We start from the raw sequence: 24,815 nt of genomic DNA, 5'->3' as shown, positions 1-24,815 counted from the left end.
AAGTACTAGTCAGTCTAATTAAAAAAAGGAAAGAAAAAAACCAAATTGACAGTATCCAAGATGAAAAGGGAGACCTCACCTCTAATGAAGAGGAAATCAAGGCAATCATTAAAAACTACTATGCCCAATTATATGGCAACAAATATGGCAATCTAGGTGATATGGATGAATACTTACAAAAATATAAATTGCCTAGACTAAAAGAAGAAGAAATAAATTACCTAAACAACCCCATATCAGCAAAAGAAATTGAACAAGCCATCAAAGAACTCCCTAAGAAAAAATCCCCAGTTCAAGATGAATTCACAAATGAATTCTATAAAACATTCAAAGAACAACTAATCCCAATACTATACAAACTATTTGATAGAATAAGCAAAGAAGGGGTTCTACCAAATTCATTCTACGACATAAACATGGTACTGATCCCAAAGCCAGGCAGGTTAAAAACAGAGAACGAAAACTATAGGCCAATCTCCCTAATGAATATAGATGCAAAAACCTTAAATAGGATACTAGCAAAAAGGCTCCAGCAAGTCACCACAAGGGTTATAGACTATGATCAGGTAGGATTCATATCAGGAATGCAAGTATGGTTCAATATTAGGAAAACTATCCACATAACTCACCATACTAACAAACAAACCGACAAAAATCACATGATTATCTCAATAGATGCCGAAAAAGCCTTTGATAAAATACAACACCCATTCCTATTGAAAACACTAGAAAGTATAGGAATAGAAGGGCCTTTCCTAAAAATAATGAACAGTATATTTCTAAAACCATCAACAAACATCATCTGCAATGGGGATAAACTTGAAGCCTTCCCAATAAGATCAGGAGTAAAACCAAGATGCCCATTATCACCTTTATTATTTAATATTGTACCAGAAACACTATCAGTAGCAATTAGAGAAGAAAAATTGAAGATATTAAAATTAGCAATGAGGATACCAAGCTATCACTCTTTGCGGATGATATGATGATTTTCTTAAAGAATCCTAGAGAATCAACCAAAAAGCTAGTTGAAATAATCAACAACTTTAGCAAAGTTGCAGGATACAAAATAAATCTGCATAAGCCATCAGCATTTCTATATAACTCCAACCCAGTTCAGCAGCAAGAATTAGAAAGAGAAATTTCATTTAAAGTCACCCAAGACAGTATAAAATACTTAGGAATCTATCTGCTGAGACAAACACAGGAACTATATGAACACAACTACAAAACACTCTCCACACAATTACAACCAGATCTAAACAATTGGAAAAACATTGATTGCTCATGGGTGGGATGAACTAATATAATAAAAATGGCCATCCTACCCAAACTTATCAATCTATTTAGTGCCATGCCCATTGAACTTCCAAAAAAATTTTTACTGAATTAGAGAAATCCATAACAAAGTTCATTTGGAAGAACAAAGGATCAATGATATCCAGGGAAATAATGAAAAAAAAATACAAAGGAAGGTGGCCTTGCAGTCCCAGATCTCAAACTATATTACAAAGCAGTGGTCATCAAAACAATTTGGTACTGGCTAAGAGACAGAAAGGAGGATCAGTGGAATAGACTTGGGGTAAATGACCTCAGCAAGACAGTCTATGATAAACCCAAAGATCCCAGCTTTGGGGACAAAATCCACTATTTGATAAAAACTGCTGGGTAAATTGGAAGACAGTGTGGGAGAGATTAGGTTTGGATCAACACCTCACACCCTACACCAAGATAAACTCAGAATGGGTGAATGACCTGAACATAAAGGAGGAAACTATAAGTAAATTAGGTGAACACAGAATCGTATACATGTCAGACCTTTGGGAAGGGAAAGATTTTAAAACGAAGCAAGACTTAGTAAGAGTCACAAAATGTAAAATAAATAATTTTGACTATATCAAATTAAAAAGGTTTTGTACAAACAAAACCAAAATAAATAAAATCAGAAGGGAAGCAACAAATTGGAAAACAATCTTCATAACAAAAACCTCTGACAAAGGTCTAATTACTCAAATTTATAAAGAGCTAAACCAGTTGTACAAAAAATCAAGCCATTCTCCAATTGAAAAATGAGCAAGGGACATGAATAGGCAATTTTCCACTGAAGAAATCAAAACTATTAATAAGAACATGAAAAAGTGTTCTAAATCTCTTATAATCAGAGGGATGCAAATCAAAACAACTCTGAGGTATCATCTCACACCTAGCAGATTGGCCAACATAACAGCAAAGAAAAGTAATGAATGCTGGGTGGATGTGGCAAAGTGGGGACACTAATTCATTGCTGGTAGAGTTGTTAATTGATCCATCCATTCTGAAGGGCAATCTGGAATTATGCCCAAAGGGCAATAAAAGACTGTCTGCCCTTTGATCCAGCCATAGCACTGCTGGGTTTGTAGTGGTAGTCTCTCGGTGACCGAGAAAGACAATTGTCTTTGTGCATTATCATCTATTGATGTAGCCTCATGTAGCTTTGAAATCCAAAGACTGAGGCGCAAAGTTTGTGGCACATGGGGCATGAGACTCCAGTTGTTACGGGAGGTGAGGTTGTGGCCTGGTGTTGGCGTTCACGCGCAGCAGCAAGACATCGATGTCGCTCATCTTCAAAGGTGGCAGCGGCATGGTTAATGTGGGTTCACCAGCTGCTTCTGACAGAGGCAGAGAGTTCTAGTTGCTTTGGTGTAATGCCAGCCCACTTCAAGTTGGACTTTAGCTGATCCTTGTATCTTTTCTTTGGTCGGCCTTGTTTCCTGAGTCCAGCTACATAGAATACCTGTCTTGGTATTCACTGTGGGTCCATGTGAATGACGTGTCCAGACCATCGTAGCTGGATTTTGAGGACCATTACTTCGATGCTGGTGGAGTTTGCTCTGTCGAGGACTACCTGATTGGTGATTTGGTCCTGCCATCGGATCCTCATGATTGACCGGAGAGAGCATTGGTGGAATTGCTCCAACTGCTTCATGTGCCTTCCGGTAAAGTGTCCATGTCTCACAACCGTACAGGAGCGAGCTGAGAACCACTGCGTTATACACTTTGAGCTTCGTCGCAGTGCTTATACCTCTGTGTTGGAGGACTTTGTAGTGCAGCGGCCTAGTGCCTGGCTGGCCTTTTGGATCCTGGCATTAATCTCGTGGTCTAGGGACCCATCGTTGGCGATGGTGCTGCCCAGGTACTTGAAAGTGTTGACATTAGAAAGCTGCATGCTGTCGATTGTAATGCACGGCTGGTTAGTTGGCCTCCCTGGTGCGGTTTGGAACAGCACCTCTGTTTTGCTGAGGCTGATGGTCAGGCCAAACAGTTTTGTTATGGTCGAGAACCTGTCCACAATGGTTTGAAGATGATTGTCTTGGTGGGCCATGAGAGCACAGTCATCTGCGAAGAGAGCTTCCAGGATGAGTCTCTCTGTTGTCTTTGTTTTTGCAGTCAGGCAGTGAAGGTCGAATAGTGAGCCATCCAGTCGGTATTTGATGTAGACGCCCAGGTCTAGATCCATCACAGCATGTCGTAATACTTGGGTGAAGTATAGGTTGAATAGTACCAGAGCAAGGACACAGCCTTGTTTCACACCATTGGAGATGTTGAAGCGATCAGAAGTCTCTCCACCAGATAGGACTTCCCCTGTCATGTTGACATGAAAGAGCTGGATCAGTTTGACGAATTTTGCTGGTCAACCGAGCTTGCTAAGGATCACCCACAATGCGTCCCTGTTCACTGTGTCGAACGCCTTTGTCAGGTCTATGAAGACAATGTAGAGACTCAGGTTCTGCTCAAGGCATTTTTCCTGCATTTGCCTCACTGTGAAGACCATGTCAATGGTGCTGCGATCTGGTCGGAAGCCACATTGTGATTCAGGCAGGTTCTGCTCTGAAACAGATGACAGGAGTCTGTTGAATATAACACGGGCGAGGATCTTTCCAGCAGTGGAGAGTAGTGAGATGCCTCTGTAGTTGTCACAGGCTGCTTGTGTACCTTTGTTCTTGTATAGGGCTACAATGGAGGCATCTCTGAGTTCTGGGGGCATGTCTTCCTCTTCCCATATGCTGGTCAGCACTATGTGGAATGCCTGGAGCGCCTTTCCATTTAAGGCCTTGTACACCTCAGTTGGGATTCCGTCTTTACCAGGTGCCTTGCCTGCACTCATTTGTTTAATGCCTTTTTGGACTTCCTCTATTGAAGGAGGGACGTCAAGTTGTTCAATGGTACAGTTTTGAGGGATCTGCTCAAGGGTGCTTTGGTCAACTGGAGAGGGTCGGTTGAGAAGCTTGACTGAAGTGTTCTTTCCACCTGTTGCTGATGCTTTTTTTATCTTTTATGAGAGTGTCACTGTCAGAGGATAGCAAGGGAGTGGTGGTGGGTTTTAATGGCCCATAGACAGTCTTGAGGGCACTGAAAAATTGTTTGTAGTTTTTCGTATCAGCAAAACACTGGATTTCTTCTGCCTTTTTTCCCCACCATCGGTCTTGCATCTTCCTGATCTCACACTGTGCCGTGACTTGGAGAGACTTGAATCTGTCCTTTTTAGGAGCAGAGTTTGGGTTATTTTGCCACTCCATAAAGGCTTTGTTCTTTTTGCTCACTAGGTCTCCAATAGCAGTGTTGTTCTCATTGAACCAGTCCTGGTGGTTGCGTTGTTTGGGGCCTAGGACTGCCTTTGATGTTTCCTTCACTGCATCTCTGAACTGGTTCCATTTCTCGATTGAGCTTCCAGTGAGTGGTCCCTTGGCAGACAGCTTGTTGTCCAGGTAGGACTGGAATGTTTGCAAATAAGATGTATCTCTAAATGCGCAAACTGTCTGGGCGCATTTTGGATGGCAAGGCGCAATGCGCATTTGAAGAATTGCTCTAACCAATTGGTGGTCTGTCCAGCATTCAGCTCCTCTCATGGCTCTGGTGATCTGTACATCCTGGATGTCTCGCCGGTGTAAAATGATGTAGTCAATGAGATGACACTGTTTTGATCGTGGGTGCATCCACGTTGTTTTATATTTGTTCGCCATTCTGAACACAGTGTTTGTGATGGTGAGTTCGAACTCTGAGCATTTGCTGAGTAGCAGTAGGCCGTTGTTGTTCATTTTGCCCATGCCGTGTTTGTCGAGCACTCCTTTCCATCTTTCATGGTCCTGGCCATTGCGGGCGTTGAAGTCTCCCAGTAGTATCAGCTTGTCATTTGTGGGCACTCAGGTCAGAGTAGAACTGCTCGATGGTCTCCTCTGTGTTGGTCAGTGTTGGGGCATATGCGCTGATGATTGTGGCATCCTGGTCTTTGCTGAGAGGTAAACGGATCTTCATGAGCCTCTCGCTGATGCCCACAGGCAAGTCTGGCAGCTGTTTGAGCAAACTGGTCTTGATAGCATGGCCAACACCATGGATTCTGTCTTCATTTGTGGCTCTACCTTTCCAGAAGAAGGTGTATCCAGTGGTGGGTTCGCTGAGTGATCCCTCTTCTGGTAAGCGTGTTTCACTTAATGCTGTGATGTCGATGTTATATTGTGCCAGTTCTTTACCGATTAGAGCTGTTCTTCTCTCAGGTCTTGGGGTATTCTCTCTATCAAGAATGTTCTGATGTTCCATGCTCCTAGTAGAAGTTTCTTTGTATTTTGTTTTCTTTGATTTCGACCACTTAAAGGGATGACCCGCCAGCCGCGGTGTGCTGACCGGGTGTTTGTAGGGCAGGCAATGTTTGGGACACCTTTTCTAGTCCCCTCCCTTGATTAGGATTGTCCTAGAGAAATCTGCTCAGTTGCCCAGGATGCTGCTGAACATCCCTGATGCCCTACAAGGCCAAGCGACCACTGGTCCATGGGCCGCCTACGTGCAGGGTCGTGACTACAACTGCCAGTGGTCACCTCCACCTGTTGTGTTTCCACTCTCCCATCACCGCAGGTCTTGAAGAGAGTGGACAGGGTTAGGATAGATGAGTGTGCACAAAGATACTTGTGCGTGAAGGAGATTTAAGTGGAAAAGTCAATGCACAGAGACAGTCCCACTTTTTCGGCATTAGAAGCCTGGGTCCAGTGGTACGAAAAGTCGTTACCCCGGAGATTTCCTCAGCTGCATTGGATGGCCATGTTGTCTTTTGTGCTCCAACATGCCCTAAGCACTCCACAGTGCTTTGTTGCGTCGCCATCTCAGCTGTTGAACCTTCTTATTGGTTTCTTCCGCCTGTTCCACCGAAGCAGTCTTCACATGCTGGGTGAGCAAAGCCTTGGTTCGCCAGGGGTCGATGACCAGATGGCTACCCTCACAAGGTTTAGGCTCCTGTCGAAGCTGTTGCCCGGGGGTGTGGCCGCTGCCACATGCTAACAGCTACTGGGAGCCACAAGTGAGAGCTGGGTGTCAGGTAGGGGTCAGAGGCTGGAGAGCTGCCCTAGGAGAGCACGACAAGCCCTCCATACCAGAGATACTACCCCTCCCTGATCACCCCATACACCCCGCTGAGTTTGTACCCCAAAGAGATAATAAGGAGAAAGACTTGTATAAGAATATTCATAGCTGTGCTCTTTGTGGTGGCCAAAAATTGGAAAATGAGGGGATGCCCTTCAATTGGGGAATGATTGAACAAATTGTGGTATATATTGGTGATGGAATAATATTGTGCTCAAAGGAGTAATAAAGTGGAGGAATTCCATGGAGACTGGAAGGACCTCCAGGAAGTGATGCAGAGTGAAAGGAACAGAACCACTGTGGTACAATTAAACGTAATGGACTTCTCCATTGATGACAATACAATGTCCCTGAACAATCTGCAGGGATCTATGAGAAAGAGCACTATCCTCAAGCAGAGGACAAACTGTGGGAGTAAAATCACTGAGGAAAAGCAATTGCCTGACTACAGGGGTGGAGGGGATATGACTGAGGAGAGACTCTAAATGAATACCCTAATGCAAATACCAACAACATGGAAATGGGTTTGAATCAAGGACACATGTGATACCCAGTGGAATCACGCGTTGGCTATGGGAGGGGTGGTGGGAGGGGGGGAGGAAAAGAAAATGATCTCTGTTTCCAATGAATAATGTATGAAAATGACCAAATAAAATAATGCTTTAAAACTAAAATAAATAAATAAAATAGAAATCACAACCTCTGTTTAAAAAAAAAAGAACCCGGCAACAGGAAATAAAATAAACATTTCCATATCCAAGATTGAATAGATGTTGAAGGTTGGACAGGAGGCTCTGGATCTGTATCACATATAGCTTGCATTTCTTTGAAAGTATCTGTTTATAATATAAAACCTGCCAAGTCATGTTTATACTGACTCTGTCAAAGGATACTAGTCTTTTGTTTCTTAGTTAAAAGAGGAGCCCCCAAATCCTTATGTCACCCTAAAATGGTGAAAAAGATTTCTCCTTCTGTATTTGGATTCATTCTGGTCACTCTCATCCAGAGAGATGCTTGGTATATCTATGTCAGCTTCCCCTGAGCTCATTAGATGGGCAGATTTGGAGTCATTGCTCATGTCCCAGCCTCACTGTGCCCCCACAATCACATTCAATATAATTTTCAAACCTCTATTGCTTGTGCATTTTCTCCTGATCATTGTTTGATTTGCTTCTGTGCATTAAAAGAAATTGCTTCAATGGCACTCTTTTCTTTTGTTTCTTCTTTTGCTTGCCTTCCCCTCTGATTTGAGTCTCCTCTAACTCTCCCAAAGAAGAAAATGAAAACCTTTGCAATAAATATGCATAATGAAGTCCAGCAAATCTACATCTCATTGGGCCTGTGATCAGAGTCTTTCCAAATCCTTGTCTTGATAATGTTTCAGCCTGCCTTCCTTAATGTATATACTTATAGGTATGAGGGCCTAGAACATGCTCTCCAGTGTGCCGACTACGTAGAATCTAATGGAAGACATGTTGGATGCTGGTTTCCAAACCTGGAGCTTGCGGAGTATCAAGACTTCCACATTTGTGTCAATGGATCTTCGTTAGCCCTTCCATTGAGGGCTAGCTATTTTACTTTTCAACTTCAAAACCTAGGTAAGACAACAAAAAGATTCAGGGTGGGGCATTTTATTACCGCTCATTCTCAGTGGTCTTGGGGTGCTTTTCAGCTTTAGAGGGAAGGGCTTTAAAAATGAAGAATAAAAAAAATACTCCATGCACAGAGACCAGAGGTCTAGGGATGCTTGACTACAGACAACCAGTGGCAAGCAAAACAGTTGTGGACCCTTTCAGGTCTAATGGTTTATTGCCTGACTCTCAGCAGTGAATTTGAATCCACTAATTCCAAGTTAGGACTTGAGGTCCCAAAGAGAGCTTCTCTATTCCCTTTAAAATATTTTAACGATTTTTTACACCCTTATTTCTTCCCATTCCCTTCCTACCTGTTAAGTCTTGCTTTGTCACAAAGAAAAAGGGGTAAATAAAGCAACCAGAACTAGGAAGCTCATCTCATATTTTATGCCTTTTGCTTACTCCCTCTCAGGCCAAGGGAATCTTTTCTAACCCTTCCTCATCCCAGCATCAACCCCAGCTAATCATCCAAAGAAGAAACTTAAGGAAAGTCAGGTAGAACAGTCGCTTTGGCTACAGCCTCCAACTGTCTTTCCCCACCTTGCCTCCCATCTCAAAAACCATCCTCTGGGGCTTTTGTTTTATAGTATATACTGTTTATTTGATACCCGGCCCCATTTCCTTTTCCATGTGAGTGTTTTTAAGCTGCTGTCCCAAGTTAAACAAAAGTTTTGATTTTGTATCAGGTCTCAAGGTTCAGTTTCTGTGGAAAATGATTACTTTGGTTCTTCTCCAGGTGATTGATATCACATTATGGACTACAATATGAAATGGAATAGTGGTTAATAGCTAATGTGCCAGGGATGTGAAACTACTATTGTGTGTGGCATCTATTACAAGTTAGTTACCCAGGGCCATTAGGTGGTGCAGGATAGAACATTGGGCCTAGAGTTAGGGAGATCTGAATTCAAAGTCAGCTTCAGATACTTACTAGCTGTGTGACCCTGGGCAAATCACTTCACTTTGTTTGCCTCAGTTTACTCATACATAAAATGAGCTAGAGAAGGAAGTACAAAACCACTCTAATACCTTTGCCAAGAAAACCCCAAATGGTGTCACAAAGAATCAGACACAACTGAAATGACAAAGCCACAACAGCAAACCCATATTTGACAACACGAAGGGACAGATAGTTTGAGCAAGTCACTTCACCCCTCTTGGCCTCACTTTCTTCCTTTGTAAAATGAGGCTATGGGATTCGATGACCTCTAAGTTTCTGTCTATCTCTTATCTACAAATTTATGGTCCTTTAGTGTGATCTTGTAAAAGGATATATACCTGGGAGCAGCTCTGTGCTTGTCTTTCTTCTTCTCCTTGCTGGAGAGGCATGGAAACAGGCCCTCTTGAACTGTTCTAGACATTGTTTAGTGCTGAGTGTCAAATTTGCTAAAATAATACTTTATTTATCGAAGCAGAATCTCCCCAAAATCATATTCTCAATGGAGCCAGTTCTAACTCTGAGTAACCTTTAATCCCGTTCCCTTGATATTCATTAGCATCCACTCTATGGCAGGTAGTGTGTGTGGCTCTGGATACACAAAAACAAAACAGAAAACAAGATTTGCCCTCCAGGATCTTATGTTTTAATGTGTGCATGCATGCGTATGTGTGTGTGTGTGTGTGTGTGTGTGTGTGTGTGTGTGTGTGTAATCCAACATGTACCTAGATAAGTAAACACAGGGTAGTAGATTGAGGAGGAAAAAAGCACTAGAAACTGGGAGCATTTAGGAAAGGCTCCTCCCAGGAGGCAGCATCTGAGCTGAGCTTGGAAGGAAGTAGAAATGAAGGGAGAGGATCACAGGTCTTGGGGACAGCAGAGCTATAACCAGTAGATTATACAAAAGAAGGAATGTTTCTACCATCCACTAGAATGTGTGGCTATCATTGACTTCCACACAGGTCTCTTGACCCGGCAGTCCCCCCACCCCAAATATTCACCCCACTATGGGCTACTTGTTTAGTTCAAGCAACTGAGGCTTATCAGATGAGACAAAAATAGAGTGTGTGCTCAGTTGTCTATTTCTCCTATTTTTTACAAATGCAAATTTGTTGAAATATGGAACGGAAATATGGTTGAAATATGGAGAGTCTTTCCTGCCCAATTGGGGGGAATCTGTTTGCTCTTTCCTTTTTGTGTCCCATTCTATGGTATATCTGTTTGTATAGTGTGCGTGTGTGTGCACACGTGTGCACAAAGGATGCTAAGCCTCTGAAGCTTGGGAGGGGGAGTTCTACTTTCATAGAAATTTCATCCCCCATATCCTTCTTGCCCCTCACCCTCCAAACCCAGTGGCAAATCTCTCACTCTCTCCAATGTATTCATTTGTTGCATTAGCTTTGGCCTATGTGGCCCCTTTTGGCCAGACTCTGTGATGTAAACTTTAGCCTTCGGGGAAATCTGTACTCCACTGGCTTTTTGCCTCCTTACGTTGATCTCACCCCCATCCTAATGCCTCTCCCCAAGATTTAATCACCAGTATTATTAGTTCAATAGATAAAATTTAACTCATCTGGATTCAGAGAAGCAAGGTGGGCATGGATTTTATAGTCATTTTCAAGGCTTTTCTCTAAAGGCTTCCGTTCGTTTTCTTTTTTTCTTTTATGGAAATTTAAGTTGAGATATTTTTTCACTTGACAGAAATCGGGGTTTCTTTTCCCTCTCACTTACCCATCCAATCGAAAACAACAGAAAAACTGAGCCCTCCTAACAGATATACATGGTCAAGCAAAGCAAATTCCCTCATTGGTCAGGCCCCCAAATGTATGAATTTGTGTACCGGTTGTTCAGTCCATTACTTCTCCGTCCTTGGGAGGTGGGGAGCATTGAGTCCATGGGAGACATTGTTGGCCATTGTTTTTAGTAGAGTTCTCAAGTCTGAAAAGAGTCAATTGATAGGGTGCTCCCGAGTTTCATGTCTTGTCTAAGAACAAATCAGAGGCCATCATGGATAGTTCTGAGCCAGTATTAGACCCTTTAGGGGTGGCTACTTCATTCTGGGTTTCACACTGATCTTTCCCACAATTGATGATTTTAGCTCTTGCCTGTGTGGTCCCTTTTGGCCAGACTCAATGATTAACTTTAGCCTTTCATCACCCAAAGTCTCCAATCAACAAGTTCTTTTGCCCGATTCTTCTCTGAGCATATGCTTAAATGAGAATTTTGTCCTGTTTGTGAAGTCTGGACAGTGGCACCCTCGGCATACAATGATAAGAATCATCCTGCTTGTGGGCACAAACTTCTCCCCACTTTCAGGCCACTTCCCACATCCCAAGGTCCTTCCCCCTCAAAGGTCCTCTTTAGTAGGCTAGCCTCCAGCCATAAACTATATAATCAACCTGTGCTTTTGAAGAATCCTTCTGAAATTTCCTCATTGGAATGCACTGGAGTACCCATATGCCTGGCCTACCAAATCCCAGCAGGTCAACAATACAGCAGATGGGTAATCCTGTAATCCCAAATGCCCCAAGGCAACTAGTCAGGTTTAGGCCTGTTTACTGTCACATTCTTTGAAGAACCAATAGCCTGTCTTGGAATGTGGTTAGCCTGACTTCATGAGGATGGTTACTAAAAAGAGAGGTCTCAGTAGCCAGTGTAGCTGGCCATCATCACATCCAGCCTTCTAGCAAGGTAACTTTGGTAGAGGCGAGGGTAGCTGTGGGCCTACTACTTTCATGATAATTGGGGTCAGAATAGTAGGGCCACCTGACACAGCGCCGTCCTGTCAGTGTTGGCATGGCTGCTTTTGACCAGAAGTGTTCTGGAGGCTCACGTCTTCTCTTTTGCTTTTCAGTGAAACCTCATCCCCCTGAACAGCTAAACCTGACTCAGAGGAAACCAGAAGAGCTTCACTTGGAATGGAAGCCCCCTGAAGGACCCATCCCCTCTCAGTGCCTGACATATGAAGTTCAGTTCCAAGAAGATGATGCTTCCCGGATGGTATCAATGTCTGACCCAAACTTGTGTTTTCATTGGTGTAAGGGGCTGGCCTTGGGGACACTTCCATCTGCTAATTCTGGTTGGAAACTACTCTACTTTTTGCAGAAAAGGAGAGTTGCCGGGCCACTGAGAGATCCTTTGAGATGCCCAGCATTGCCCACCCTGCCCAGTCTTCATGGCTCTGAGGGGGCCTCTCAGTCCACCACGGCCTTGTTATCTCTCATAGTCTGTAGTTTAATACTAACTGTTCTCATTTAGAGGAACAAGAGCCTGTTGCTTCTCTTCATTGATTATCTCTCTTGCTCTGTCCATAGCTTGCTGGGACTGTCTTTTTATCTTAGTGTATATCACTGTGCCTGGCACATAGTAGGCACTTAATCAATGTTCTCCAACACACTGGCCAAACAGGGCTGTGGAAGTTGAGGGGAAAGGGTTGAAGAAGGAATATTATTGGGAGTAGAGACCAATTACAGTGACAACCTTTTACTCCAGGCACTAACACACTAAAGCTGCATAAGCTGGTGGATTGTCATTGGTAAGATGGAAGAAGTACTGTTTCTGGAGTCAAAGGAAAAGGGGTCAAATCTTGCCTTTGACATTTGGTATATGGGTAATATTGGGAAAGTCACGTAACCATTCTGTGCCTCCATTTCCTCATCTGTAAAATGAATGAGTTGGACCGGATGGTCTCTGAGGTACCTTTCACCTTTAGACCTATGATCCTTTATGTATATACATATGAGTAACAGTTATACATAAATTCCGTTTTTCCTCCTAAAATGGTTCTATCAATTTGAATTCCTACTTCAAGTCACATTGGTGCCCAATTTATGGTCAGAATGAGGAGTAGTTGTGAACCATTGCTCTAATCTAATCCCATCAGTGTGCAGATGGGGAAGCAGACTCAAAGAGGAGAAGGGGCTTGTCTAAGATCTGATAGTGAGTTAATGTCAGAGCTGGGGTAGTCTCCTGCCTCCTGGCCCACTGCTGTTCCTCCTACTGCTTCTTGGCAGCATCCATATTGTGTTAGAAAAAACGTTTTATTTGGGGTGGGATTGATTTCTGACTCCTAGAAATGCAAGCAAAGGCCACAGACCCACAAGCAGAGAAACCTACAGACTGAGAGTTCATTGTAAACCCAGAATGCAATGAATGGTTTCATCCTTCAGCTGGGATGATCCTGAGTACTGTCTTCTGTGCCCATTGAATTCAGATTGCCAGCTGCTTGAAATTGCACATACTTGACCCTGGAGTTGCCATTTGGCTCTTTGAAATTTAGCCCATTTCCATAAGTGATTTTCCCCATTTCCAGACTCTGGTTTCTGTCAGGGACCGTATTAGACACACGGCTGTCTTCTTTTTTCCCTTAATCAACACTCTCAAATGGTTATACCCTAATATTCTTCCCCAGGCATATCAGAAGTGTTTATTTTGGGGTTCCCAGTTAAATTCGTCAGATCTAGCCAGTGTCCCGTCTGTGGAAGATTTCCCGCAGTGAGATTAGTCAAAGCCAAGTCACAATGTCAGGCCAGGAGAACAAAGCACTGCAGCCTGTGATCTCTTTGTCTTTCAGTTCAGATCAACAGAGAGAGAAATGATCACCCTTCAAAAGTCCAATGGCAGCCGAAGGTTCTGCGTCTGGGTCAGAGACAAAGTCAATATTTACTGTGCCAATGAAGGGTTTTGGAGTGAATGGAGCTCCCAACAGTGCTTGGAAGGTAGGAGATCAGAGAGAATAATGACAAAACCAATGGGGAGACCCATGAGGCCATTTATTGGGGGTTTGGAATTAAGAGATCTTTAGGCTAACTGTCCTAAACTAGGGAAGTACCATTGGCAAATTCATTCATTAACCAAGCAGATGTTTACTGGGGACCCAGCATGTGCCTAGCTCTGTGTCTAGGTCCTGGTCATACCAGTATGGGCAGCTAGAAGCCCTTATTTAACCCCTAGTTCACTCCTGGTTCATCACACTTATGAATACATTTTCAGGTTGCTATAATGTGTAGGAATTTCCCAAGTCAATTGTATACATGTTGCTACTTTCTTGCTGTTTTCACATTTTTTCTTATCTGCTCCCTGCTTTGGAGGAGGAGCTGACCTTGGTCTTGAAGGCTGTCTTTGGCAATTCATACCCCAGCATCAAATGCTTGGAGTGCCGCCCCAAACCAGGCCAAATTGGACACAGGGTGATGATGGGTATTTTTGGTCATCTGCTAAATCCGAGAAGGGCTCTGATTAGCCCTGTAGAACTTGCCCTGACCTTGCCAGAGTTGAAGATCTCTCAAGAAAGCAAGTCAAGGGGCAGCTGGGTAGCTCGGTGGATTGAGAGCCAGGCCTAGAGATGGGAGGTCCTGGGTTCAAATCAGGCCTCAGACACTTCCCAACTGTGTGACCCTGGGCAAGTCACTTGACCCCCATTGCCTAGCCCTTACCACTCTTCTGCCTTGGAGCCAATACGATATTGACTCCAAGATGGAAGGTGAGAGTTTTAAAAAAAGAAAGCAAATCAAATGTTCAAATTGCCCAAGTCCTTAGTGTGTATGTGCATCCTGCCCAACTTCTTAATGAAAAAAGCTGTGATATGTGAAGATAGCAAAGGTCTTGAGAATGCTGCATTTGGCCCCATGTCTGTCCAGCTAAGTGACAGCTAGACTCTTTCCTTGAAATGAATGAAGGCAGTGAGAGCCAGGTTTGGGGGTGGGTCTGACACAGTTGGTATGGTTGGCATTGTATGTGAGCATCAAGGTAGGAGCTGGGTAGGGAACAAGCACACAATATTTTTTTAAAATGCTGTCTTCTGGGGTCAAGTGAAAACTTGACAGCAAGGAAGACAAGTGCTTCATCAACTTTGCTGGGATGAATCTAGATGCCAAAGCTTGTGGCTGAATTGAAGAGAAATCCTTTCAAGTGCTATGCCCATAGCTGCCAGCCTATCACTGATGGTTTTTGTTTCCAGAAACAAAGTCTTGCATCTTGCATCTTTGGCAGATAAATGTTGAAACTTTCAGAACCGAAAAGAGAAGCATTTATCCCTTTCCTCTGGAAATTCAAAGAATCTGCTTTTTGGTGGGGAGGGGGAGAAGGGAGCGGTGGGACTGTATGAGTACATTTCATTCAGAATCTAGAAAGAACACCAAGAAATCAGGCTAGAGATAACCACCAGCTCAGAATGACTCAAAAGCATCCATAGACTGGAAGAAAATTGTGTGACTAATTAGAAACAGTTAAAAAGCAAAAGCAAATGCAGGACATGGCCATCGACTAGGCCATGGGGTTTCCAGGATGGCAAAATTCTATTATACTGAAATGATTGGTTCATCACTTTGCTGCTCTCTGAACTGTAATGGACCTTGACCTATTACACTTGATTTTTTTTGGTTGCTCTGGTAAGTGGTTTTCCCCTGAATTAAACAACTCATGAAACAAGGAAGCTACATAGAACTAGCTCTTTAAGAGAAATCTCTTGGGCTTATTTGGTCTGATGTGTATCATTAGTCTGGGTCTAGATACTCTTGACTTTGGTCAGAATTATGTCATTCCATTACCACTATTATTGGTTAATTTGTAGTTGCAACATGACCAAAGCTATTGAAGGCTAGGCTTACAGTCCAATTCTTTCTCAATCACGTTAGGAAGTTTGGGAGCAACGACAAAGGGAGGAGTGGTTTCTCCACTGAGATTCCTTCTTTTGGTCTTTAATGCTATGCCATGATTCTATATAAAACTTTCATTAATCTCATTCATTTTCACATTGCCTTTAATTTTGAACATATGCCACCTCTACTCCTTATAACAAAGAACAGAAAGCAAAAACACTAAACAATACATCAGCCCAGTTTGAGGGAATGCAGGGCTTCACACCCAGTGTTCTCCACTCATACCAAGAAGTGGACTTAGTCCACAAAGAAGTCACGTGATTTTGTTTCATGAGTCATATTTTTTCGTTTCTTTTTGGAGGACCATCTTGGTCTTCATAATGACACAATGTTCAGTTCTGGTTGATTTTCTCTTCATTTTCATGTTTGAGGTCACTGGTTCTGCTCACTTCATTCTGCATCTGTTTGTGTAAGTCTTCTTATTCATCTCTATTCATCATCATATTTGTCCTTTCTTGTAGGATAGCCATATTCCACAATAGGCACATACCACAATTTATCTAGCCATTCCCAAATGATGGGAATCTACTTTCCTTCCAGTTTAATTCTTATAAGAACTTTCATGAGAACTAGGAAAAGAGAATAATTTTTGGTCTTTTAAAAATTAAATAGTACTGCTGGTTAAGGGTTGATCTCACATAGGGATTTAGGGTAGAAAATTCCATTCCCGAAGAACCTGCAATCCCCACTCCTTTGCCTTTGAGGGCAGCTTTACAATGTACATTCTTGTGGGATAAAGGGCCTTGTAAATCATTAGGAGTCACCATTACTAGTAGTAGTAGTAGCAGCAGCAGAGATAGCAGCAGCAGCAGCAACAGTAGCAGAAGTAGTAGTTGATACTTAGTACATCAAGTTGTATGATGCAGTGTATATGTGATCTTTGAACCTCTCAGCTACTCTGGGACAGAGGTACTATAGGTATTATTGTCCCTATTTTATAGATGAGGAAACTGAGGCAGGAGGAGGAGGAGGAGAAGTACTTACCTCAGGGAAGTGGCATTCTAACTGAGATCCTCCTAATGTCAAAGCAGCATTAGAGTTACTTTGCCATCCTGCCTTCCATGATCATGGTTTATTTATTCCCTAGCAGAGAGCAGGACTGTGGTATACTTTAGACAAATCAGTTTTGGTGGGGAGCAAGAAAGGGGGAAATTGGAATAAGGAGAACACTACCTTGCCTCATTGGACCTAGAGGGGAATCTTTCAAGGGGTGAGCATAGATTTGGAAATGAAGAGCAATAATGACGAACTTGGCCTGTTCAACATTTTATTGAGGAACAATTCCATTCCTATAACTGTCCCTACCAAATCAAACTCAGATTTCCCCATAATCCCTAAGCCATGGAGACCTTGAATTCTCTTGAACAGCTTATCATGTAGTTCACAACAGAATTCTGCGCTAATTCAAGCATGTGACTTGCTTTCTCTTATTTATAGTTTAGGGGAGACACTGAACCTATTTGCCCAATGCCAATGGGGCTCATGTTTCATCACTTTGAGATGATCACAGAAAGTCCAAGTTTAGTTTTTTTAAACAGAAACAAAGCCAGAGAATTGATAGCTAGAGGGGGCAAAGGATGTTGGGAGAATTGTATTTGGGGTGATTTTTTTCTCCAAATGAAATGAACAGGTGATGCTGTGTCAGTTCAGTAAAGTGTGTGGTCCATGTAGCAAGTCCTTGGCCAAAAGGAATGACAGAACCCCGTGTAGGTGTCTGCCCGAACATATCCTGCTGTCAATTTTCTGCTCTAGTGATTTCAGCTCTATCCTAGCAAATATGTCAGATGATTGGCAGTTGGAACCAAGCTCCCATTTTAGCTCCAGGAGAGTGGGGGTGTCCCTGGCCCACCTTATTATTAGGGAATTTCTTAAAACCAAGCCCAACCTCTAATCCCAGTTTGTGATTTTCATTCCTAGAGCATCAAGAAGATGATGGGTGGCTGCTCTTTATCATTATCCCGGTCACTTTAATCATGCTAAAGGCCATTCTGCTAGCTTTGTTGTTTGTACAAAAACAGAGAGCCTGTTTGAAGCAGGTAAGTTATGGAGGTGCCCTTTAGTTGGAGTCTGAACCAATAACGGCTGATGTTCTTCTCCACATGCAAGGGGGAGCTGTGGTGGCTATACATCTGGGAATGCATTGTGAAGTGTGTCATTTACAGGGTCGGCATTTCCAAAGCTCATCCCTAAAACAAGAATAATAAGTCTCCTAGGTTTCATGTTTATCAGAAGCTCATGAGAAACTGTTCATCCTTAGCTTCCAGGAAGAGTCTGAGCTTCAAGGTAATGGGAGGGCGAGAATGGCCAGAGTTAATATACCCTGAAACACTGTTTTTTTTTCCCTGTTTTTCCTGTCATACAAAACACACTTCCATATTGGTCATTGCTGAAAGAGCAAATTCTCCCAAAACACAAATCCCCCAAATGAAACCAGAAATACACTGATGTGAAAGATGACTCCAACAGTTCTTTCTGTGGAGGTGGAGAGTCTCCCCCATCATAAGTCTTTCAGAATCATTCCAGATCAGCACATTGCTGAGAGGAGCCAAGTTTTCACAGATGATCATTGTCTAATATTGCTATTATTGTGCACAATGTTCTTCCAGTTCTGTTTATTTTGCTCTGTATCAATCAGTTCCTGCAGAGCTTTCCAGCTTTTTCTGAAATGATCTTTCTTATCATTTCTTGTAGCTCAATAGTATTCCATCACCAACATGTGCCACAATGTGTTCAGCCATTCCCCAATGGATGGACACCCCCTCAGTTTCCAATTCTTTGCCACTACAAAAAGAGCTGCTATAACTATGTTTGTACAAGTAGGCCATTTCCCCTTTTTATTATATCTTTTGGATATAGCACCAGTAGTGGTATTACTAGATCAAAGGGTATGCAAAGGTTTATAGCCCTTTGGATATAGTTCCAAATTGCCCCCCCAGAATGGTTGGATTAGTTCACAGCTCCACCAACAACTCCAACACTTACCACCTTACTGCCATATTGGCCAATCTGATAGGTGTGAGGTGGTACTTTAGACTTGTTTTAATTTACATTTCTCTAATTAAGAGGGGTTTAGAACATTTTTTCATGTGCTTATTGATAGTTTTGATTTCTTCATCTGAAAATTGCTTGTTCAGATCCTTTGACCTTTTGTCGTTTGGGGTGCCACCTCCTGCCTGTCACTTTTCCTGCTTCCTGCTCCCCTTCCCTATCTTTGGTGCTTGTTCCTCCCAAGTGAGTTCCTTGAACAAAGAGGCTGTTTTGTTTCAGCCATTTTCCTCTTTGGCAATTAGACCAGAGCCCTACACATAACAGGTGCCTGTTAAATTGCCTAGAGTGGAATGCGTGGCTTTAGATGTGGTCAAGCAGGACAGAATATTCAGTGGGGTCCTTTTCCTCACAAGAACTGATCCAATATAAGGGCACAAAATACTCAAGAATTGGGCAGTCTAAGTATATGAGTCTGAGTGTTATAATAATGGTTATATTGGTAATCTAACATGATATGATATTATACTATTAGTAGGAGGGCTAGAAGAGCCCGTAGGAAGGAGCCATCCTGGTTGGTTAGTGTGGTCAGGGAGGTTTCATGAAAGAGAGAAGATCTGGACCCGAACAATGAACCCCTAGGCCATTACTGAACTGAGAAAAAGTACCGGAAGAGTGTTTAGATTTGCTGCCACACTGCCAGACTTGAGCTTTGTCCTGGGAAGAAGCAGCATCAGTTTTCTGTGAGGTACTGCTTAGGGAAGTACTTTCCAAGATCCACCCACTCATCACCTAAGCAGCTAGGTGGTAGGTGGTGCTGCTGTGCACAGAGCATTGAGCCTGGAGTCAGGAAGACCCAAGTTCCAGCCTGCTCTCCACCACTTCCTAGCAGTGTGACCATGAGCAAGTCACTTACCTGTCTCTGCTCAGTTTCCTCGTCTGTAAAATAGCATCTACCTTCCAGGGCTGTTGTGAGGATCTAATGAGACCCTATTTGTAAGGTGCTTGGCAGCACAGTAGGTACTTCATCAATGCCTGTTCCCTTCTTTCTTGTATCTCATTTGGACAGGTCAGAACCCCCCTCCCCCACACACGCAAACAGACAGACAGACACAGACAGACAGACACAGACACACACACACAACCTCTCTTCCTGTGCCATTCTTATCCTTCCCTGATTCCCCTATGAGGGATCCAACCAGAGTGATGGATGCTCTCCTCTAGGCCTTTTTACTTTCCGTGATCCCAGTGAAGTGTGGGGTTGTTTGTCAGCACTTTGCTCTTATTATATATGAGCAGCCCACTTCCTTTTCTGATTGGACATTCCCTTCCCCCTACCTCCCCTCTTTCCAAAATATATAGAGAGACTATACAAAAGCCCATACATCTATGCCCCTTACTTCACTTTTGGTGCCTGTCATTATTGGCGCTATGCGAAATACCGTTCTTGTTATTCTGGGTCTCCATTGATAACGGAAGCTCTTTACAATTTCAGGTTCTTGGCAAAAAGGAAGTCCATTTCTACCAAGAGGCGATCTGCTGACAAGCCATCTTCCTTCCAGCCGCACATCCCACTGGCTGCCCCTTTGCTTTCATAGCAGGAACAGGGGTTGAACCTTACTTGTTGACACCCCGAGGAAGTCTTCTGGCATCTAGCCTCCTGTGGACTCACCTCTGAGAGCAGCAGTGGCATATTTCAAATGACTTTAGATCATACACATAAACACACACACAAGTGTGTATATAGAAATACATATAAATATTTGGGGGAGGGGGCAGGGGTTGCTTATAGAAAAAATGACCTTATGTTGTAAGCTTTTCTAGTTCCTACTAATAAGCCTGCTTCTCATGAATCTTTAATGTTGCACAATGGAAAGCCCAGGGATAAGTCTGTTTTTTTTTTAGTGATCTGTTCGCAAAAGCATGTGATTTCATAACTTGTCCAAAGCTGAGCCACACAGACTTTGCCAAATCCTGATGAGTTTTAAGTTTGTCAAAACTTGCCCTTTAGGTAAGTTCCTGGACTGTGAATCACATTATTTGGATGAAAATCTAGCTGCAGGCATGATGGAATGACAAGGAAATATTTAAGATGCACGCACCCGTTCTCCGGATCCTAGTGCCTCAGGTGGCATGACAAGGATGAGGGGGTGAATGTGTGAGTGTGAGGTGGGGAGGGAGGAAACACAGTGCTTGGTGCTGGAAGACGTGACATGGCCCAGAGGTCAACTTTGAGCACTTAGTAGAATCCACATGCTCTAAAGAGAAAGCTGGGGACTTTCCTGTGCTTCCTGGCAGCTTTCCCCATTTTCAGATTGGGCAGTAAAGAGACCTGGAGCCCAAAGGAATAGACTGTGAAATTAGCAAGGAGCTATTAGAAAAGGCCATCCGACTGACAGAGCCATCCCAGCCTGAAGAGAATTCAGTCATGTCAGCTTCATGAATTAAGAATGGCAGCTGTCAACTCAGGGGCTTGTGCTGGGCTAGGAGATGCTTTGAAAGTGAGTCAAATGCATATGGCTGGGGTAGGATTTGGGACAGAATTGTTGATAGGAAGAAAGAGTCTGTAGGATGCAGTTGTAGATGAAGTGATATGCCATGGCCCTGTGCCTTCTTCCAAGGGAGAACAACATCCAGCAGTGTCAGTGTGCCCCTAGATCCCTTGGTTATCTCTACTAGCTATCACTAGTACTGAGGGCAAGGAAAAGGAGACATGGCCCCTGGCTTTCATGATGACAATCCAGCTAGTGAGAGGACATAGATGCCTGAAAAAACTCAAGGCAAGAATAATGGGAATGGACAGGTATTTTGATAGCACTATGAGGTTTATAGATATGATCTCATTTGATCTTCACAGTATCTCTGGGGGCCAGTCTCTAGCTCGGGTCTGGTTTGATCCAGATCTGTGATTCCATCTCTTTCAGGTCAGCATCTTGTCTGAAGTTATGGACTTAGAGGGTTGCCGAGAGGTTGAATGAATTGCTCAGGGTCATCAGGTAGGTTTTGAGCCCAGGAATCTAATTTGGCCAATATTAAGTCCTTACCATGGAACTTGCCCTGTGCTAAGGGATGGGGACACAAAAGTCGGAAGCAGTCATTGCTATCGAGGAGCTCACTGTCAAACTGGACAGTTGACATATAAGCGCTTAGGTGCCAACAGAATCTAGACAGTGGAGATAACTGGAGATGATCCATCGAGGGAAGGCACCAGCATTAAGAGGGTCTGGGAAAGGCTTCTGCTGGATTATGGGTCTCTAGCTGAGACTCCAAGGAGGGAAGCCAAGAGCTCTGGCTCTAAGGCCTATCTTTTCTCTATTCTCCCTCTAGGTATCAGGAACCCAGGGAGGAGGAGAGCTAGAGGGGAAAATGAGAGTTACTTTCAAGTGTCCAAAAGGCTGTGTGAAAGAGAGTTTGAGACATTCTGCTGGCCCTTAGGAGCAGGATCTGGAACAATGGGTTGAAGTAACAAGAAGGCAGATTTAGGATTATTTGTAGTAAAAACATAAAGCAAGACTGATCTAGAAAACAGTTGGTCCTTTAGCAGGCTTAGAGTCATGGCTAGATGGTTATTCAGTGAGTCTTCATGAGGTCCAGGTTGGCCTAGATAGTTCCAGAGGCCCCTTCCCAATCCTGGGATCCCATCGATTTGGTGTTAGTAGAGGGAACAGTGGACATAACCCTGGCTCTGGAGTCAGGAACTGGGACCAAGCCCTACCTCAGACACTTTGAGGCTGTGACATTGAGCAAATCCCTTCCTCTCTCTGGGCCTCAGTTTCCTCACCTTCTGTTCCAGCTTTCTCTATGAATATAAATGGATTAGAAAGAAGAGGGAGAATTTTCAGGTAAAGGTAAAATTTGCAGGTAAAGAAAATAGCATAAGAACCTGCTAACATTCCAGTGGATTGGTGAGCTTCTTAGTATTGCCTCCAGGTCTGACCCCCCTGTGAGACTCTCATCTGCTTTTCCCACAAACGAATGCTCAGGAGGCTTCTGTGAGGTCTCTTAACACCATTAGGGTATCTGTCAGTGGGGCACCAGAACTTTTCCTCAGTTTCCTTTGATCTCAGTCCATGACCAGCCCCTGAGCACAACTTCAGGAAATCTCAGTTGTGCTTAAAAGAGCTTTTTACATATTTGGAGCAAAAGGGGGTATTAAAAATGATGGGCAATGGCATTCTGCCAGATGCTGCAGTGGATAGTGTATCGAGCCTGGAGTCAGGAAGGCCTCAGTTCAAATCTAGCCTCAGATACTTCCTAGCTCTGTGACCTTGGGTGACTCACTTCACCCTGTTAGCTCCAGTTTCCTCATCTGTAAAATGAGGATAATATCATCTACCTCACAGGGTTGTTGTGAGGATCAAATGAGATTTTATATGTATAATAAAATATATGTATATATGTATGTATGGAAAATCCAAGTCAAGTTTTCTGGCCTTCCCTTCATACCAGAGAAGGGGTCTGAATTGTTTCTTTTTTAAGGAGGTGTTTGCAGCGTCTTATATCCATTTATGAGTTCCTAAGCTTTTAAAGAGATCTCTACGTCTAAAAACCCAAACCAAAAGAGATCTCTACACTTGGAGCCTTTGTGTGGAGTCTGTTGGCTTTTGTATTGCTTTAACTTTTTCTTATTTTAACTTTAAAAAAGAAATTTGTGTCTATTTATGGTATTAAAAGACTCATTTGACTTTGACATTGTACAACACTAGACATGTGTTTTGTGCATTTCTGAGTGGCTAAACTTTTTCTGAGTTCTGAGTTCTGCTGGCCTTCACGTGTGGCCTGGGGAATAGCATGGCCCCCAGATTCCCATTTCATTTTTTATGGTGACCAGCTACAGAGCCAAACTGCCCTGGGGAAAGTCGCACATGGAAGGGATGCCCGTAGATGTATATGTATACTTATAAACACACACACACAGAACTAGAGAGCCTTGCAAGCCGGAGAGCTTTCTGCGAATGTTAGTGATCGTTCTGGGCTCAGCCCCAAAACAACTCATTCATTTTGGTTATCAAAACGGTCAGTTCCGAGGGAGAGGAAAGCCAGTCAAATGAGTTGTTGCAGGAAGCTTGTGTGCCCCAAGCAAACACCACCTCATTAAGTGTCTGAAGGTTTCGGCCTCCCAAACTAGGAGGGAGAGAATGGCCTGGCATTGACTGGCTCTCACAAGGAACCTCAGAGCTCTAGGCCAGAGGCAGTGAGAGAGAGTGTAAGTAGTAGTAGTAGGCTTGAGGCAAGAAGGCTGGCTGGTACTAGCACCCCCCCTTACCGGGTAGCCAGGAGCCTGGCAGGAGCTACTGAGCCCCAGTGACTTGGAAGCCTTTCAAGCATTTCGGCAGTAGCGGTGATTGCTGTGAAGCCATAAGCCCCACTCCTATCTGGTCAGGCACTCTTGCCTCTCCACCTGGGCCTCCACTGGCAAAAACCAAGCCCGATTTCAGGCAGGAGAAGTGGGCCTGGTGCTGGTGTAAGGCAGCCATCATCTCTCCTGGCCTGTGTCTGAGGCCAGACAATGAGCTCCCCCGCACAGGGCTACCCATCCATGAGCAAGCTTTTCCACTTCCACTTGGGACATCTCTAATGGGTTTCCTCAGAAGCCAGGGCTGAAATGAAAGAAATGTTGGCATCTGGCCCTGCTACCTTAGCAAAGCATAAAAGAAAAGGTGGTTTCTCTTTCCCATCCGTGCTGGCCAGTTTGAGGTCCATCCATTGACCTTATTTATGGTTTAGAGCTTTCTAGAGGCTTGTAGATTTCAGAGGGCCCGGAAGTGCCATTCAGGCCCAGCCCTACTGACCTGCTCTTTATGCTTATGGAGGGGGATTGGACAGGGGATTGGCCTGGCCTCCTGGGGACTCGCAGAGTAAAAGGGAAGGGCAGCTGGTCCCCCAGGCAGGTTTTCCTGTCCTTAAATGCTTGCTTTTCCCACGTGTGGCCCTTTAGAAAGCCATCCCTAGTGGAGGAGGGCACCGATTATTCCCTTTAAGAAAATGCTCCAGAATGGTCGGTCTGGGTACACGTTGGGCACCATAAAGAAGACGGAAGTCTGATTCTTGCTCTGCCACTTCCTAGCCGCAGACTCTGAGCCTCAGTTTCCCCCTTTTTCACTGCAAAATGAGCCCGGCTCCCCCGGGGTTGTGGAGACGATCAGCCGAGATCTTGGTCAGGTGCTTGTTTTCGAGGCCCCGCTCCTAAGCCGGCACGGGGAGGGGAGGGAA

The 24,815-nt window shown here is 43.7% G+C and overlaps 1 protein-coding gene across 1 annotated transcript in view; it reads left to right on the top strand.

The window, feature by feature from the left end:
• Window positions 1–23,004, top strand: part of IL13RA2 (interleukin 13 receptor subunit alpha 2) — a 41,223-nt gene extending 18,219 nt beyond the window's left edge. The window contains exons 5-9 of the mRNA XM_007507533.2: window positions 7,801–7,985; window positions 11,813–11,958; window positions 13,532–13,676; window positions 17,535–17,653; window positions 20,098–23,004. Of these exons, the coding sequence (XP_007507595.1) occupies window positions 7,801–7,985; window positions 11,813–11,958; window positions 13,532–13,676; window positions 17,535–17,653; window positions 20,098–20,145 (643 nt within the window). The 3' untranslated portion in view covers window positions 20,146–23,004. The remainder of the gene's footprint in view (window positions 1–7,800; window positions 7,986–11,812; window positions 11,959–13,531; window positions 13,677–17,534; window positions 17,654–20,097) is intronic.
• The last annotated feature ends 1,811 nt before the right edge of the window (window positions 23,005–24,815 follow it).

The sequence above is a fragment of the Monodelphis domestica genome, chromosome X (assembly GCF_027887165.1).
Source record: "Monodelphis domestica isolate mMonDom1 chromosome X, mMonDom1.pri, whole genome shotgun sequence".
Classification (NCBI taxonomy): domain Eukaryota; kingdom Metazoa; phylum Chordata; class Mammalia; order Didelphimorphia; family Didelphidae; genus Monodelphis; species Monodelphis domestica.
This window is presented reverse-complemented; position numbering and strand designations above follow the sequence as displayed.